The sequence below is a fragment of the Chelonia mydas genome, chromosome 8, assembly GCF_015237465.2.
Source record: "Chelonia mydas isolate rCheMyd1 chromosome 8, rCheMyd1.pri.v2, whole genome shotgun sequence".
Taxonomy (NCBI): Eukaryota; Metazoa; Chordata; order Testudines; family Cheloniidae; genus Chelonia; species Chelonia mydas.
The window spans coordinates 20,249,078-20,268,083 of NC_057854.1; the positions used below are offsets into that span (position 1 = coordinate 20,249,078).

At 43.1% G+C, this 19,006-nt stretch overlaps 1 protein-coding gene across 2 annotated transcripts; it reads right to left on the reverse strand.

The window, feature by feature from the left end:
• Positions 1 to 3,936: 3,936 nt before the first annotated feature.
• Positions 3,937 to 18,814, reverse strand: ATP6V0E1 (ATPase H+ transporting V0 subunit e1). 2 transcript variants are annotated; one of them, XM_007062357.4, is made up of 4 exons: positions 18,498 to 18,814; positions 15,764 to 15,811; positions 8,723 to 8,854; positions 3,937 to 4,442 (listed from the first exon to the last, which is right to left on the reverse strand). In XM_007062357.4, exons 1-3 carry the CDS (start codon positions 18,599 to 18,601, stop codon positions 8,761 to 8,763), a joined length of 246 nt encoding a protein of 81 aa, XP_007062419.2. In that variant the 5' UTR covers positions 18,602 to 18,814; the 3' UTR covers positions 3,937 to 4,442; positions 8,723 to 8,760. The 2 variants fall into 2 exon arrangements, with proteins under 2 accessions (XP_007062419.2, XP_037762210.1); XM_037906282.2 differs by having other exon boundaries at positions 3,937 to 4,900; positions 18,498 to 18,716.
• Positions 18,815 to 19,006: the final 192 nt, after the last annotated feature.

The following is a 19,006-nucleotide window of genomic DNA, read 5'->3' on the forward strand; positions in this document are numbered from 1 at the left end:
TGGCAGGAGAGCTCTCCTGCCAACAAAGCGCTGTTCACACTGCCGCTTTTTGTCGGCAAAACTTTTGGTGTTCGGAGGTGTTTTTTTTTTTTTTTTTTTTCAAAGGTTCTGTCGTTCAGATTCCACTGTAGACAAAGCCGTAGTCTCCATCCTCACAGTGGAAATGAACTTTATCTAGGGGTAACCCTTAGGAAAATGCAATTTCAAAGGGTGACTGAATTATAAAAGCAAGGAGCAAAAACACCCCAAGTTCTCTTTCCCTACCCATCTCTCTCTTTTCCATGTAAGATCACAAAAGAAACAGCCTATGGACTTTTGGAACAGATTGTGACCTGAAAGTTGGTCAGCCCTATTGCTGGGAGCTTGTGGTAAGAATTTTACTTTGAACCAAGTCTAGTTTAAGTTTAGAAAGCATTTTATCTTTATTTCTCTGGTAACCATTTCTACCTTTAATGCCTTATACTTGTACTCACTTAAAAATCTCTTTATAATTAAATAAACTTGTTTTATTCTTTAATTAAAACTAATCCAGCATTGTCTTTAAACTGAACTGTGTAGGTAATTCCAATTATGGTAGCAAATTGTTGTATATTGATAACCTTAGAGGGGTAATGGACCTAATATTGTCCAGGAGAGGGCTGGACAGTACAGAACAGACATTTTGGGGGGGAAATCCAGGACTGGGAGTGTGTTGGGTTCACCCAGCTAGCAGTAGCCAAGGCTACTGAAAGCCAGAGTGTAGCTTTGTTTGTTTTGAGCCCTGTGAAAGCTGGTGTTTCCTAACAGGCAACTGGGGTCAGAATTGCTGGACCAGCGTTATGGCTATCCACAGACACTCAGGATGTAACATGCATCCTATTTGGCTGTTTGTGAGGAACCCCAGCAGCAAAGCACTGGGAGACACCCCAGCTTGCAGAGGAGGGCTGATAGCCTGTCACTGGTCTGGATTGCACAGCACAGTGTGGGGAAAGAAGCGAAGAGAGAAGCAGACAAATAGGACAAAATAGTCATCTGTAGAGATGGTTGCAGAAACAGAGAAAGCCATATTCTGTAGGAATATTCAGTTCTGTCAAAATTGAAATACTTCACAAAAATTAGTTTTAATGGAATTTCATTTCAGAAGAAAACTCGAAAAAATTCCAACGTCAAAATGTCCTGTTTTGACATTTTCAGAACTTTTTTTTGTTTTGAAATGACTTTTCATTGTGCATTTTTAAATTTTGTATCTTATATCGCACATAATTTTAAAAAGACAAAATTGAAAAATGTTTTAATTGATCCAAAACAATTATTAAAAAATTTCCTTTATGAAGGATTTTGGAATTTTGGGGTTTCATTTCAATTTGGAATGAAGTCAAATTTCAAAATCCATTAGGACATGGAATTTCATCCTCTGCATAGCTCTATTAGTCTGCTTATAGTTGGTTTCATTTTTGGGTTTTCATCTACCCACACTATAGTGCCACATTGTATGGGTTGCAAATAGTTCAGAAAAAAATCTAAATCCAAACAGTTTGAACTGCTGTTTACATTTTTAAAAATTCATTTTTATTAATTTCAAATATTATTGTAAAAATAACTGTTAGCAAGACAAGATCAACAGAAACAACAGCATCAAAATAAAAAAATCAGGTTTGTTCAGAGAGAAAACAGTACTTGGAAATCTTGACAAGACACCAAATTTAAAAACAACTTGAAAATAATCAGCAAGGTTAGCCGGTCTAGTTTTATACTTAACGTTGTATTAAATGGCAGGAAAAAAACAATGGTGTTAAGAGGCAGTTTTGTAAATCTTTTACATAATTTACATTTTGGGCTTCAAGCTACCTGTCAATGTACAAAGTATGAGATAAAAAGAATAAAGTTCATGGGATGGGTTTCACCTGTGATGACTTTGAAGCAGAGAAGTATCTCCAGAGTCCAGTTGAGTGAGCCTCAGAAATTCAGCTGAAGAAAATACATACCAGATTGAGGAATTTCCCTTTATTTTATGCATCAGCACAGTGAGCTAACACTTCCTCTCTGAAACAGCTGTCAGATAGTTAATGTGAAGAACTTTGGAGGTACCTGCATTTTTTTTTTTTAAATGAGTATTATGCGGACCTCTCTTTGATTACTATCATGCTGTCTGCTAAATGGGTGCAATGAGTTAACACAGTCCTGGATGGCTTTTTGCATGTCTGCAGGAAGCCAAAGTCAATAGCTTTAGACAGCCCTAAGTATTAGTGCTTAGCAACCACCACAGGTGTCAAGCTTTTAACATTGTCTCTATCCAAGTTGGGCACAGCACCCCTCTACCTTATGGCAAAGTGGGGAGAGGAGTCTATGGATACAAGAAAACGGAGTTGCCTCGTTTTAAAATGGTGACAGGTTTCAGAGTGGTAGCTGTGTTAGTCTGTATCAGCAAAAAGAACGAGGAGTACTTGTGGCACCTTAGAGACTAACAAATCTGAGCATAAGCTTTTGTGGGCTAAAACCCACTTCATTGGATGCACACGTTGGAAAATTCTGGTTTTTTGCTGGTTTTAAAACGAGATTCTCCCTGAAACTAAGAAGAGACTTAATAAAAATTTGCATGGAGTTAACCAACTTGTATACTCCTCTTTTGGGGAATAAATTAATAGGAATATTATTTATCCACACAAAAGTCTGCTTTGTGACTATTGCCATGGATTCCCACTTCACCAATCCACCACTTTCCTCATTCTGATACCTCCAAGTAGTTAATTTTGTAAAAGCGCTGAATTATATCCTGTTCCCCAGCATGGCTCATCATTTGTTGCTCAGGCTATAATACATTCATGCTAACACCTGTCTTTGTGTTTTTTGTAACACAAAGTGGTGAATATCATCATAACAGACTGTATTTGGGGCTTGTGTATAATGGAGATGCCCCTCCAGCTCTGTATAGATGTGGTTAACTGCACTGGTCACAAAATCCTGGACACGTTTTAAATAAGAAGGAGGGTAAGTGTGTCAAACTCATGTAGGCATGAACTGGGATTCTGATTATACCCTGCACAGAAGAGGTTTGTTCCCCATTTCCTGTACGTCAGTGGTTTCCAATCTCTCCTCATAGAGGCCCAGCTGATATATATATGGCTTTCACCAGTTGTCTTTTTTCACATTTGACCTAGGATTGGCATGATCTCTGTTTAGAATTAGAACACCTTTGAGGACTACATGGAAGCATCAGCTAGTACAAAATGTGGTCCTTGTGCTTTCTGCTGTGTACTGGGTCAATCCAAAGGGTTTGATACCATCAATACCACAAAAGTCCTGGATCAGGTTAGCCAAATAACAGTATCTCCACTTATGCCTCACTGAAACTGGCCATCTTATCTCCAAGATCAAATTCCCAGCATCAGGTAATAGGGCTTTCTGTGAGGGATTCTCAGCTCTGGAACTCATTTACGCTGAAGGGTCTTTCAGAGAATGTCTATTTCTAAGGCACATGCATATATCTATATCTAGTGGGGGTTTTTCCTGATTGCAGTGTTTAGCATTAGGTAGGATTGGTTGCTGTAGCATAACTTAAGGCAGTTTATTATTCTAACAGTGATTTTCTATACTAACTCTTGATGGTGCTTTAGCCCAAAGCACCAAGCTCTATTTTGTCATAGGCCTTTACTATATATCATGGAAAATATACATACTGAAGTTGAACAGCTTGAAACACTACAAGAAAGAATTGAGAGAGAAAGCAACCAAGTAATTTCCCTCAGTATAGACCACCAGCTGGAGAGTTGGAGTCAGCTGGATAAGAACTCTTACATTCAGATGGCATAGTGAAACAACACGCAATGTTAGATACAGGCATATTGAAAGCTCTGAAAGTTTCTAAAGTTGAACTCTTTGACTAACTAAGCAAGATTAACGTTACAGAAGTCTACCCAAAACCAAAATAACTATACAACTATTAGATGCTTCCCAAGAATGTTTCATATAAAGCAGCAGATTCATTTTAATCTTAAATTTCTGTGTACATGGGAATAAACTTTTTGAGAATACAATCCATTGTAAAAATAAATGCCAAACATGTGGCAGCATCTCCCAGCCACCAGTTTTATTGCACACTTTATTTTTTGCAGCCTAGTGTGTGGAAGTTTCATAAAGCTCATGGAGAATGAGCAACACAGAGGACAAGGAAGAGGGCTGCCCTCAAACTCACATATCCCAGAAAAAAAAATTAGAACTTAAATTTCAAGTGTAATCGAAACAAGAAGTTTATAGCACAGAAAAGGAGGTATAAATCTTATGTATTAGGCACATTGTTAAACAGCATAAAAGGAAACCAGGAGAAAAATATAGGGCTTTGAACAAGCCATTTTAAGCACAATACAAACATTAAGGCATTAAGCAGGTTTGGTATCCAACCAGCTATGTCAAGGGCATCTTTGGATCAATGTAGCTTTTACATCTAGAGGAAATATGTTCTTTACCTGCAAAGCAAAAGGCAAGTCAGTCACTCTTTTTCATAGAGGCAATTTACTAGCTGAAGAGCTGCTCAGTGAATTAACCATGGCTGTTTGCTTTCTAGGAAGATGCTATGCTGTAAAGGAACAGTTGTGGCCAAGTAACTAAAGAGTATGGACAGAATTCATCTGCTTGGGTGTTTGAAAGTTCTTTCTGCAGAGATCTATCCCCAAATCAGCATAATCTGTGGTGTTAGTACATTTATCATGTTTAATTCGGTCATATTAGAAGCTAGCACCTGCGAAGTTGTGCAGTTTTATAAGTGGGCCTGATGAGAATTCTGGCAGGTGGAATTTAGTAGTGTGTGCAAAGAATCTCCAAAGTAACGCCAGGGATGCACATCCAAGATCTCTTTCAGTTGCAGTCTTGCTCCAGAACTTGCCAAGCAGAAGCCCACTGAAGGTTGTGTGGCTCCATCGGTACACTGATGGCAGAAGGGACAACCAAGAGATTGGTACTCCTCAACAGCCTCATCAAGGTTGGAGCTCTTAGCTAGTCTGCTCCAACCTGCGACCCTGTCAACATGCTTGTGGTTGGCCAAGCATGTTAGAAAGTTTCTTGCCTCTGGACAGTAAAAGATGCTTAGAAAACTATATTGTAATCTTGATCAATACCCAGCATGGTTATTACATGTTTCTTCTGTTCACACAGGCAAGAACACACATGTGTAACTCAGACACACCATGCAAACTGAAGGTTAAAAACCCACACAAGTTGCTTTATAGCTACTTATCACAAGCAGTCAAGCAGAAAGGCACTCAGTCAGTAATTTGGATTCTCTGACAATCATTTGACTGGATTCCAACTTGCTCTCCCACCTTTCCGCTCATCCTATCACAGGGGTGAGCAATAATTTTCGCAGGGGGGCCACTCCACGAATTTCGGTAAGTCGTCACAGGCCGCACATTTCTACTATATTAATGTGGGGTCTGGGAGGGAATTTGGGTGCAGGAGGGAGCTCTGGGCTGGAGCAGAGTGTTGGGGTGCAGGAGAGGGTGAGGAGTGTGGGGTCTGGGAGGGAGTATGGTGCAGGAGGGAGCTCTGGGCTGAGGCAGGGGATTGGGTGCAGGAGGGGGTGCAGGGTCTGGGAGGGAGTTTGGGTGCAGGAGGGGATTCTGACTTGGGGCAGGGGTGCGAGGTGTAGGCTCTGGTTGGAAGGCACTTACCACAGGCAGCTCCCAGCCGGCGGCGCAGCAGGGCTCAAGCAGGCTGCCTGCATGCCATGGCCCCATGCCACTCCTGGAAGTGGCTGTGGCCGGCTGCTGCTGGCACATCTCTGGGCGCCCCTTGAGGGGGAAGGGGGCAGCAGGTCTCTGTGCGCTGCCCACGGCTACAAGCACCACCCCTGTGGCTCCCATTGGCTGGTTTACGGCCAATGGGAGCTGTGAGGACGGAGCTGGGGGTGGAGGGCAGCACACAGAGCCGCCTCTCCCGTCAGGGGTGTGCAGTGATGTGCCAGCAGCAGCCGGCCGCTTCCGGGAGCGGTGTGGGGCCACGGCAGGCAGGCAACCTACCTGAGCACCCCGCTGCACCGCAGGACTTTTAGTGGCCCGGACTTGGAGATCACAAGGGGGCAGAGGAGGCCAGACAGAAATGTTAGACGGGCCGGATCCAGCCCGCAGGCTGTATTTTGCCACCCCTGTTCTATCAGATATTAAACCCCCTTCTTTTCCTCAGTACCAATTTATTTATAATGCTTTGGGATGCTACTCCACTAAAAGGGAAACATCTTCCAATAGATAATTTTCTGGATAGCCAAGTCTAGATTCCATCTCTCACTCCAGCTTGTTCCAGCTGCTAGTAGCAGCACAGACCATGGAGCAGACGGTTCATTATTAATTAAAAGCAAGTCCCACCCTCTAGTTCCAAGTGTCCATTCTGTGCAGGTGATTATATTCCAATTCCAATCCCCTGGCCTTCTGGGAATATGCCAGCCTTTCTGCCTGTGGTCAAGGTCATTACTCAGCAGAAACAAGATCCAGCACAATCACACAAAACAAATCCAGCTTGGCCACTGTACACTGTTAGAGCTTTCTATCTGCAGCAGATCCCAGCCTACCTTTTGCTTCTACTGAAAAACTAGCAAACAGAGACTTACATACACCACAGTCTGATACTTGTCAGGCTCGGCCTGATTTGGAAACACTAGAGTTTTGCTTAAGGGTTATACTCAACAAGCTTTACAACCAACATCCAATTGAGTGGCAATGTCAGCTATCATCCATATACTGCTGTTCAACTCTTTCAAAGGAACAGAAAATTATAGTAGTGAGGGGGGATTAAAGCTGCAAGATAAAGGCAGTAGAACACAGTGCTTTGAATTATTAATTCAGTTTGATCAGCATAAAAAACAAAGTCATGGAATTGGTCCCCACTGTTCTTGTTTGCACAGCAAGTCACCATTTACATCTCCTGTTCCCAAATCTAGCCCTTCAAAGAGGATGCCTGGATTAATTGTGCCTCCAAAAACCATTCAGTCCTGGTGATGGTTTCTGATGTGTCCAGCAGAAGCTTCAAGAGGTATTCCCATAGCACGGCTCAGCTAGTGCCCACGAGGTTTATTTATCTTGTGGGCCAGCACTAAAAATACCATGTTGGTTTGCAAGTTTATGGGGTAGTGCTCCCACACTGTCATGAGCGACCTAGAATCACACTGGTTCTGGTCATTTGCGCCGACTTCCTAGAGAGGAGAGTTGTACTGCATCAAACAAACTGCTCATCTTTATTTTCAAGGACTTTCACCATCTATTCTCACTCTACCCATCATCTCTCATTTGCTGTTGACTCTTGCCTCTAATCGGCCTATGATACCAGCCTCTCTCACGCAATTGTTACATTTTCAACTAAGCACCTTTGTGCTTCCTCCCATGCTGCCCCACCTGCTTGGGGGGAAGCTCTCTATATACATCTGCAAAACTACCTCACTACTCTCCTTAAAACTCCCCTTTGCCACAATACAAAAAACCTGACAATGGTCAGGCTGCTGGCATGCTGAGACCACTGCCTGTCATGCTGACAAATACTGTCTCATCTTATACTTAGGGTACATCTACACTAGAAACTTAAGTTGAGCTATATTAGGTCGACCTGCATCACCGCATACGGTGGTGGCTATATGTCCACACTACCCTCCTTGGGTCAGTGGTGCACGTCCTCACCAGGAGGGCTTGCAACGACCTAAGGGGACAGTGTGGGGAGCAGAGAGCCCGGCGCCTCAGCTCCGCTGGCAGCTCCCTGTCAGGAGCCCAGCTGCCCCACAGGCTCCTGGCAGGCCACCCAGGGTGGGGGGGCAAAGGGAGGGGCTGAACAGGAGAGAACTGCCCAGGGCTTCTCACCTCCCCCTTGCCCGCTGGGAGTGGGAGGAGGGACCCTGGGCTGTAGCTGCCCTGCTTTGTCGTCAATTTCATGGCTCCCGCCCTAAAATTGACAAGACAATCAACAGCGGATGTAAGTAACGCAGCATCTACCCAGACATTGCGTTGTCCTAACTATACTGACATAAGCCCTATGCCTCTCATGGAGGTAGAGTTATTATGTCAGTGTAGTATGGCTCTTGCATCAGTGGGAGCAAGGCTGTAGTGTAGACACTGACATAATTAGGCAGATGTAAGCTGCCTTACGTTGACCTAAATGGGTAGTGTAGACCAGCCCTCAGATTGTAAGATTTTTGGGGCAGGAACCATCTTTTTGTTCTGTGTTTGTATAGGGCCTAACACAATGGGGTCCTGGTCCATGACTGGGGCTCCTAGGCACAACAATAATACAAATGATAATAATGTTACTCTGGACAGTTAAGGTGGGAGGACTACCTGGTCTGCAGAAAGATGGTCAGGTCGCCTCAACCATAATAGTGTAAGCACTTGATGATTGTTAAATAAGAAAACCAACTTATGATAGGTGTTAAAGAAAAAAAGATATCCCCCCCTTCCTATACCCATTTTCAGGGCTCTCATTTTGTTGCTAGAAGGAGGAACAGATGGTTCCCTCAACACCACCTGCTGTCACATGGTGTGGCACTCCCCTCCCCATCCTTTCAGAAATCAAGCATCCTAGTTCTAACATCTCAGTCTCCAAATGAGATTAAAGCACCCAGTCCCAAACTCAAATCCTTCATTGTTACACACTGCGAAAAGACTGCTTCCTCTTGTGAAACTGCCCACCCATTATCCATGCTATTGCGTAAGTTTTCACTGAGCATTTAGCAAACCCAAAGACATAACTGGAGAAGGTCTCCAACCATATTTACCTCGTCCACAAAAAAGGCAGCACAGAGGACAGACATCCTTAAGGCCAGTGATGATGAAGATACCAGATTGTTTCATTGCTTAACTGTGGACCAAAGAGAGGGTTGAGCTGGGCCAGGATCGCAATCAGCCAACTGAAAGGGGGGGAAAAAAAAAAAAAAGAGACACATAAGAGTATGGATGACTTGGCCAAGGCATAAAGGGTATCAGGAGAAGGTAAGACAACATCGCAAAAGGTCTAACACCAAGTCAAAATGCTGCTAAGGCCAAACTCGTAAAAGTCTGACACAGATGAAAGAGCTCTAGCACTGTATTACACCTCAGAAGACTAGCATGTTTGGACTGAGAACTATCTTGTTCAATTTAAAGTGACACTGTCAGTTGGATTTAATAGTATCTTTTTAATTTGTTGCTGCTTCTTCTTGAAAGGAGAAGTGCTCTGGGACACATTCCCATCCTCTGGGCCCATGTTCCAACAACACTGCCTCCAGAGCTACTCAAGGCCTCTCTGAATGGCAGTACAAGGCACGGAGAGTTACTAAAGCACATCACCTTCCAAATAAGGAGTATGCGTCTCATTTACTTTAACCATAACTATGCCAAAATGTTTAGATATACAGAATATAGATGAAATTTGAATTGAAGCAGAACCTCTTTTATACCAATAAACATAACAAAGATTAAATTGAGGGATGGAAGTACAATCTAGCAGTTAAAACAAAGGAACAGGAATTGGAAAATTCCTGACCTACTATGCAACATTGGCCAGATCACTTAATCTCTGTGTCTGAGACATCCCCCCCATAAAGTCAGAGATGCTAGGCTTGGCTTTACAAGGAACATTACGATCCAATAAAAGGTCTTAATGAAATGTATTGAACACTTTCAAACCACCAGCCCCCAATATAATTCTTGTAAGAATAAAAATAGAACAAATTTAGAACGGAAGTCAGAGAAATGGGTGTCTAGATCAAAGAGGTGCAAAGCTACTGAAACAATGTCAATGACAACAAAATCCAGATTAGCTGCAGCCTCTCCCTCAGAGCAGCTGACAGACTAACTCAGCAGAAACCACAGCCAGAATGCAGAACAAGAGGAATCTGGGATGTGGAAAATATCCAGGCAAGCTGAACAGAAATAAATATTTCAGTATTATAAGATGTACTTGCTTTGGCTTTTTCTGAATTTGTAATATTGACAAAGAAACCTTATTTTCATGGATTTAGATCTATGTAAAATACTAACGATATAAACATGTTTAGTGAACATACTGGCCTATCCATCTGCTCTTTGTAGACTCTTTGTGAGGAGGAGAAAAAGCAGAGCAGCTTTGAATGGGAGCTGCCACAAATGCATCAAAGTGCTTAGGCAGTCATGGAAAATTCCACATAAACCTGGATGCTTTAACAAGCAAATGAAGTGCAGGTCAGATCAGCTTCAAAATGGCTACAGAAGCCTTAGGCAAAAGATGCAGGGTTAGATAAAAGGAAGGTCCATCCTCTTGGCACTGACAAAATAAATATTTGTAAATTTTAGTGTTGCTTTTAGGGGGGTTTATTATTATTTTTAACACTAAGAGTAAGTAGGACACTAGCTAAAGTCAAGCAAATGCTGTGCCCATAGTATTCTAACAACCCCTCACTCCTCACACATTCAATAGTATTCTGAGTGTAAATCAACAACTGAGGCCAGTCACTCATGCTGATATGCACAATGGATATTATGAATGGGTAAATGTCCACTCAGGACCAGTAGGAAAATAGCAATTCATTCTCACTTGTAAACTGAAGAACCAGAATACTCTTATTTTGTTATCCCTAGCTACTGCAGGGAAAGGGTCGCTCAGCATCACACACATTATGTTGAACTTAGCCTAATCCTTTTACTATATCAAGCAAATCCCCCAAGCGTTCATTGATTTGATAGAAATTCTCCCCTCCATCACCAGAACTCTATGCATAGCCCACTTACAAGTTATTTTTCAGATACAAAGGCAGATTAGAGGGGTACCAGAGTGCACTGTACTAACTGTCATTAACTTCCTGAACTAACACAGGTGGGGGGAAGGACAGGAACAGTTGATTGCTGTAAAAGGATAATTTGCCTCTTTACACTGTGCAGAGAAAGGAACTCCAGGCACCAACACACATGCCCAGACCTCTCCCTATGTTCACTGAGATCAGACCCAGAACTGCTGTGAAATAAATGAGCTGGAAGCGCATTCTGAATATTGACATGTCCACAGCTGTACAATTAGGCTCTAGGCAAACACTGTACTGGTTTCAAAAGCTATTTGTTAGGACCATGCTGTTTACCGAACTTCTGAAGCACAGTGCTATTACAGATTGCTCTTTAGCTCCATTACTTCCCTGCAGTGCTGGGCGTCTGATCACTGAGAACACAGTAGTAGAAGGTAGGGGAGCACAGCGTTCAGTGCTTTGAAAGACAGAACTGTGGAAAGCTTCCCCACACACATTTATCTTACACAGGGCTGCTTTACACAAAAATCTATCACGACAAGGCACAACAAAATGGGGCATTCAGAGCACAATAAAGTAAACCTCTATATCCAACATCTAATGTTTTAGTGCTGTTACATTCCACATGCTACCTCCTGCAACAGTCAGTGTTAATTATCATGCTAACTCGAAGAAATTATGGTCCATCATGATCAAGTATAACCATGTCATTTTATTACTGTATAGACTTCAGAGCAATTTTTATTCTAATTCCATTCTAACGGGCTGAGCACTACAATCTGTCTCTCTCTATAGCGGAGTAAGAGCTCAGGTTCTGGTTTCTATTTAGATTCCAGTTTGGATAATTACAGTCAGCCCACCCAGAATTCTCCTGCAGAGGCAACTGATGGAGTGTTCCAAACTCTCTATTCTGAACCACTGGGTACTACTGCTGCGTGCTCCTACACAGATAACATCTTCTACCTCAGAGGTGGCTTCGGTGATCTCAAAATAGATGTAGCGGAGCACCCTGGGTCTTTGATGGAAGGAATTACAGAAAGAAAAACTTCTTATCAAAAAGACAATAGGAAAAAAAGACCTGGAATGGACATTTCAGGCTTTGCTGGTAGAGCTTTATGAGCTAAGACTATTACAAAAATGGAACAATTTTCTTCTGTTTAAAAAAAAAAAAAAAGACCACCACTACATACTCTGCTTTGAGTCTCACCATGCTCCTGAGGTTTTGGTTACACTTCTTTTAGCAAGGTACAGCATACAGCACATGCACAAAAGGATATACAGTAAATTGTGTAAAGTTTCCCATAAAGCAACCAAATTTGTACAGCACAGTCAATAAGCTTAATTTGGATGACCCCTACCAACTCCACACGGAGGAAGCCAGTTTATTTTATTGAATGGGAATGACTGCTGTTTAACTGAGATTAAATTGGAATAAATTTAATTTAATGTGGATGTATTTGGCTAGTGCCAAGTAGTTAAGTGGCATTTAATAGTTACAAAACTGAGCTTCATTAAGACTGGCGCTATCAAAAGTTAAAAGAAATTAAAATAATTTTTAGACTTGCATTTTATTTAGTCCAGAATTTCTGGATAAAGGTTTTGTAAAAACTGCATGATAAGGAACAGCCACTTCAGCAGAGTGACAGGTCCTTGCAGGAGAATCTTAAGTACAGGGGACTACACTTGTGACAGTGCAGTTAACATCAAATTTGACTCGGATACCAATATAATAAATACTTTCACACAAAGAACATTTCATCTGAAATCCCAAAGCTCCAATAGGATTAACAAATGGAATGTAAGTGCAACATTTCCAGAAACTATTTAAAAAAAAAAAAATCCATAAATATGCAACACAAGGCAATTCCACCCTGGAGCATCAGAAGAGACATCAGTTCTCCTCCACATTTGTAAAAATAGAATCCAAATTCCATATGATTGACTGTGTATTCACTAAGCCACTTAGGCTTTGTCTACACTAGCACTTTTGTTGGCATAACTTTTGCTAGTCACTCCACTGAGCGACATAAGTTTCACCAACAAAAGCGCAGGTGTGGACAGCGCTAGGTCGGCGGGAGATGGCATCTCACCAAGATGGCCACCGTTGCTCATTGGGGTGGTTTAATTATGCCAGTGGGAATGCTCTCTCCTGCCGGCATAGAGTGGCTACACAGGAGACCTTACAGTGGTGCAGCTGCAGTGGTACAGCTGTGCTGCTGCAAGGTCCGTAGTGTACACATAGCCTTAGACATCACGTATGAAGACTTTAGCTTCTTCCGCTTTTTCTTTTTTGCAGGGTGCAACTGAGAATGTCAGCAAATAAATCCTGGGAACATGTTTGACAATTTTAATAAATGCAAATAATCTGTCCTTCATTCAATAACACACGAGAGCAGATTACAAGACATTTTAATGAAGAGCAGTTTTATCACTGCCCTAGTCCAGGTACAGCAATTGCTAACCTCTTTCAATACTTCCACAACCACCTTTTGTTTGAGGATTTCAAAGCATTCAATCAAGCCTCAGTCATTCTGTGAAGTAAATATCTCCATTTTATAGATAAGGAGTCTGAGGCACAGAAAAGTAAAGAACCTAGTTTCCAGGGATTCCGAGAACCCTTAAGTTTCATTAACTTCAAGGGGAACTGCCTGTACTCAGTACCTAAAAAAAAGCTAGCCTTAAGTGGCTTGTCCAAGACCACAAAGCAAATCAGTGGCAGGGCCAAACTCAGAAATCTGGAATCCCAATTCCTACTCTCCTCAAACTTTCTGTTTGATTTAAAATAAATAAATCAATCAAACTAGAGAGCAGAGACAAGCACAGTGCCTCAAAGCTAAATGGGCAGAATCACTGTACCCCAAAGACCATCAAACACAGCAAAGAGTTACTAGTGTAAGTGAGGACTTTGCTTCTCAGTTTCACTTGTACACATGTACTGTAGATAGCAGTCTTGCCAGGGCCTACCTGATTACTTCACAATGCACTGGATCTCTACGAACCTGAGAAGCAGACTCAGTGATACTCCAAAATTCAAATTATTGGGACCACAGCACTGCTACTAAATACAAATAAATAAGCCATTCACATTTCCCTAGAAAGAGGCAGTATGCTTCCTCTATTAAGAGCTCTGAATCTCTCTAAAATCAAGATGCTACAGCCATATTATGCTCCTCTTCTTTCAAATAATAATTTACTTCATCTGCTCATAGTCTAAATGTAATTTTCATGGTGAAATAAAAGGAACACATTATGGATATTTAATCTGGCAAATATTCGTGTTTACACAGAGTCTAAGGAAGTTGGATAAAGATGCCTCCAGTGACTTTCTATATAATCACCTTCATGAATTCACAGCAGTTAAGTGTATGTGTGTGTGATTTCATTAACATTTTGTGGAATACAATTCCCACATATGCCAGCTGAAAATTCATCAGTACAGGCTTTTCATTACACTGCATCCAGTAATTCTCTGACAGCCAAGTCTTGGTCTAATTTAAGTATTAAAATCTCCTCTTAGGCATTTCTTAGAACACCCAGCTTCCGCTACCACAATTAGTACTTGCTTTCCACAAGTACAAGACAGCATGGTCCAGGTACTCATCCTTAAATAGGCAGATAACTTAACATTTATATTAAGCTATCTATTTGATGGCATGCATCAAAAGCCCTAAGAGTATGTTCTGCTGTTCAGCCAGTAAGTCAAGTTAGGTTAGTATATATTTTGTGAGAGCATAACTATGTTACTAGGTGGTTATTCCTATATAAACTGCAAGTGCGACGGACAGGGCTCCCAGTGCTTATGTACAGACATCTTTTCATATTTAAATATAGATTTTTTTTTTTTTAAATGGCTTTTTTAAAATAGGACATGTCCTGGTCTAGCATGTTGTTAAAAGTCAGTCAGGAGGCAGATTCCATAAGGCTTCACATGTGAAATACTTCAGGCCTGTTTAACCATAAACAGAAACTGGACCTTGCTTGTATAAAACCTGCATATCACAGCATTCAACCAAGCTAAACCCACACAAGCTCGTGTCCCTAGCCAGCTCAAGATGGAAGAAGACAGACCTTACTTTAAACATGCCATGTACTACAAATAATGCAGACACTAAAAATATGGCTTTGTGCTGCCAATCCCTGCACTCAAAGTCTCAGAAATTGAGATATATCCCTCTAAGAGGTTATTTATAGTAAGCTCATCACCATGGTATGTTATGAGTGATGGTTTGCAACTAGAGAATGTGTGAACACTCCCAAGTGGACTTGTTCGGTCATTGAATTATGAACAAGTCACCTAGCAAGTTGTACCCACAACAGGTATGTCAGTTTACTGTCTGTATCAGTCTGTACTTGTAGAAAAAAAAAAAAGTGCTGTGTAGAAATGGCCTGAAAGATATTTTGATCTCAATTACAAGGCCCTATCAAGAGGAAGAAATCATTTCACAGAATTAAGGGTTTTCACTGCAGACTGTACCTATAACTCATCATTTATTGACAAGAAAATATGATATAGGAAGCAAAAAGGGTTGCAAAGTGTTTACAGGAGCGCAGAAGCTGCTCATTAGGTGGCTAAGAAAGAATTGTTATTAATACCATAAAATAAGGCATAATCAAGGAGCACAGTATTGATTTCAGTGGAAGTCAAGGGCTCTTGGCACCTCAAAGGATTTAGGCATGGTTGACCTGCCACTCTATCATAGTAGGTACACACAAACAGTTATTACAATTAATACAAATTATTCGAGAACTGAGAAACCCTCAAGAGGCTTGAGCTGAATAACTCAAGGTCCGTAGAACAGAAAGCAATAGCCAAGATAAATCAATATAAAAGTACTAAGACTTTGGGTATAAGTCAGAGAATAATATATTATCCACTAACGGGAATTTTTTCAAGATTGCTGAAGATATTTAGGAGCATGAGTTCCACTGACTTTCAAAGGGAGTTGTGCTCCTAAATCCCTTTGGTGCTCTCAAAATTTCCCCCTAAACATTTATTCACTGAAGAGGCCTTTTTCATTTTATAAGCTGTGCCATTATTAGGAAGGAAGCATTATTTATACTTACAAGAGGTAACAGCAAACGGCACAGGTCACCAGCATTGTGTTGATAACACTGCAGAAAGAAATAGGAAAAGACAACTGATTAAGAGTCATAGGCACAGAAAATAAACCTAAGAATGCATTTGGCTTTGATCACATGCAAGGTGACTCAAAATATGAATGTTCTCATGACAATCTAATTTCTTGTAATGTAACAGTATAACTAGAAGATAGATGTGCCTCTCTAACCTAGGACTCTGCACAGACTTAGTTTGCCATTTGCAAATAAAAGCATCTCATTTTTTTGTAGTATAAATATTTAAATACAAAGCACAAGACCATACAGCCTTGTCTAAAAAGACTTCCAAAGAGAAGATCTCATGTAATAAACTTCCTTCTTTGTTAAAATTGTTTCTATACAGTAAATCAGAACCAAATCCTAAAGCACCTTTTCTGTTAGATTTACATGTGAACACCCAAAGGCACAGTATATAGAATTCTTCATTTGGACACTCTGTTTGCAGAAAGTCTCACTGAAAACCACGAAATTAAGAGCCTATTATTTTGTTTAAAGTGAATCCTGTTGACTGTAACTATTGTAAAATTAAAGATCTTCAAAGGACAAACAAAATCTTGGAGATATGACAGTTGCCCAGAATGGGAAGATCCTTATTGGAGGGGATTGTCAGAGCAGGTGTTACTAAAATGATAATAAAGCAACTGAAGCTGTAGCGGTAAAATCGTAGCTGAACAAACATTTCAAAATCCCGTATAGATGGGAAAATTATGTTTTCCAAGAAGGAGTCATATGTTCTGACCATGTAGCTCAATGGAAGATGGGTATTCTGTGTCATGACTTTTTTTTTTTTTTAAATAAAAAAAAAAGAGGAATTCCTCTGTATGTAGGTTTTTAGTTCTATAAGAAGAGTTCAACCTAGATAATAAAAATCCTAATCAGCACTGGAAATAGGTAGATCAAGTAACTCGCTTTGGCTTCTCAAGCTATAAAATACATAGATCTGCTCATAAATAGTAACTTTAACATTAATGCTGGTGTTTCTAAAAAGTAAATTAAAGCACAATACAATTATAATGTATACAGTATCTTTCAAATACATTGTACAAGAAATTTTAGAGATGCAAAACAGTGAATGGTCTATATATTATATATGAGAAGACAATGGTGGTGTTAATTGGGCAAATAAATTATTCAATTCTTGCAGCCACAGCATCATAGCATGGAGGTGTGGGGGGCAAAGTAGCAGCCCCTCCTCCTCCCTGTTGCACCTGGATGCACTGCCTTGGTGTCAGTTGTTCGGGCTGCCAGCAGGGGTTGGACCCTGCCCCCCTCTGGAGACACCTGGGGCACACTGGAGGAGCAGGCAGCAGGTGAGTTCCCCACCTTCCCAGGGGTGGTGGGGCTCAGCCTCTGGGCTTCAGCCCCAGGCTTCGGGCTCTATCCCTGGGCCCCATCCTCCAGCTGCAGGGCTTTGGGCTCTGGCTGCGGGGCTTCAGGCTTCAGCCCCCCACTGCCTCCCCCACCCACCCCCATCACCCCTGCTGCTTCCCCCGACCCTCCATTTGGGGCTTCATTTGTCCCCAGGCTTGCCAGAGCTGAGTAAGTCTGCTGTGTAAAGTGAAACTTATATGTCTGTTAGTATCACTTTGCACAGCAGACTTACTAGCTAGCAATAAATAAATTACAATGATTTGGACATGTATCTGTGCACATTTATAGGGTTTTCCCAAAGCTAATTAAGTATTTTAGAAAAGGTATGACAGCGGCTACCAGCAAGAGTTGGTGGCCGCACTCTGAGGCCACCAAAAAATTTGTCGTGAGAACCCCTGATGATAGGTGCTTATGTGCCCCTTCATCCTAAAGGCGGACTTGCCCCTTCCCAAGTACATAAGAACAGAACAGCAACATCTTATGATTTCGTGGCTAAATACAGGGAGAGCATTCCAGGCAGCAGGATGTGCAGAGAAAAATGTTCCTGTGTCATTAAAAGAAGCTAAACAAATCTACACTGTAACAGCAGCTGCCTATGGGGTCTCAGGCTCAGTCCCCGCAGATGGTCAGCGATCACAGGAAAGCAGCACATTAGTCCGCGCCCCCCATCACATGACTCTGCTCAGGAGGGGCAAGTCAGACACATTCAATCAGACACAAAAAATAAATAAAAAGGGAACTACGATGAGCAAGTGGCACAAGACCACTTCTGTCTGCGCCACTGAGATGCAGCCGGACCCCCACCCCTGGGACGGCTGCTGTATTACAGGAGGGTCGAGATACTTATTGCCAAGGGCCCTTCGCTGGTTTTACCGACTATGCCCTGCCCAGGTGCCCGAGAGAGAGGATCCCTACAGGCTTTACCGGGGTAACGGGGCGGGAGACCCAGCCTGGGGAGAGCTGAAGGGGGAAGGCCCCGACGCCCGTTCTCCAACTGAAATCGAAGAGGACAAGAGGCCCCAGGGGAAGAAAGAGCCAGACCCGCTCCCCGGGTGCGGGGGGCCACGGCGACCACCACAGCAAGGCCAGACTCACAGCGCTGCCTCAGGAGCCTTCTTCCCCTCACAGCCCTCCCCCCCGCAAGGCGCGGCCCTGCCCAGTCAGGGTAGCGGGGACACGGGGTCAGCTCCCTCGTTAGAGCTCTCCGCCGCCGGAGGGAGGGTGGCTGGCCGACACTCTCCAGCCCCGGACGGGGTCGGGGTCGGGGTCAGGGTCCGCTCCGCTTCTCTCCCGGCGGCCCATCACTCACCCACGGTTGGGCCCCTTGGGCACCAGCCAGGGCAGGATGCCGCCGACTATCCCCCAGAAAACGCTCATGACGATGATGGGCACAGTGAGGCCGCCGTACGCCATGGCTGGGCTGGGGGCTTCACTCTGGCACGCTCGCGACAGCACCACTCCGCGGTCCCCGTCAGCTCGGAGTCGGCCCCCACCACAGCTGCTCGCGGAGCCCCGCCCCAGCCCCGCCGACCAACCAGCGCCCGGCACGTGACATTGGCTTGAGCCCGCCCTCGCCCGGAACCCGCGCTCGACCCGGCCCGAAGTAGGGCGGGGCACACGCGTGCCCGGGACGGGGCTCGCAACGTCTGCGCGGCTGGCTTACCCAGGCCGTTCGGCAGTTCGAGGCCCCGCCTCCCGGCCTGGCGGGCGGCCCGGCACACTTTTGGCTTTGTGTTCTGTCCCCCTCCCCCAGCAGGACACCCAGGTTTCCCGGCCCCGCCCTTGGGACTAGCTGGTGCCTATGGCCCCGCAGCCACC

What these genes read in the sequence shown, in the direction of transcription:
- ATP6V0E1 (XM_007062357.4), bottom strand. Translation starts at nt 18,601, where the DNA reads ATGGCGTACGGCGGCCTCACTGTGCCCATCATCGTCATGAGCGTTTTC. An exon ending in CCCAAGGGGCCCAACCGTGG is followed by an intron (nt 15,812 to 18,497) that starts GTGAGTGATGGG and finishes TTCTTTCTGCAG; the next exon opens with TGTTATCAACACAATGCTGG. An exon ending in GCCGTTTGCTGTTACCTCTT is followed by an intron (nt 8,855 to 15,763) that starts GTAAGTATAAAT and finishes CCCCCCTTTCAG; the next exon opens with TTGGCTGATTGCGATCCTGG.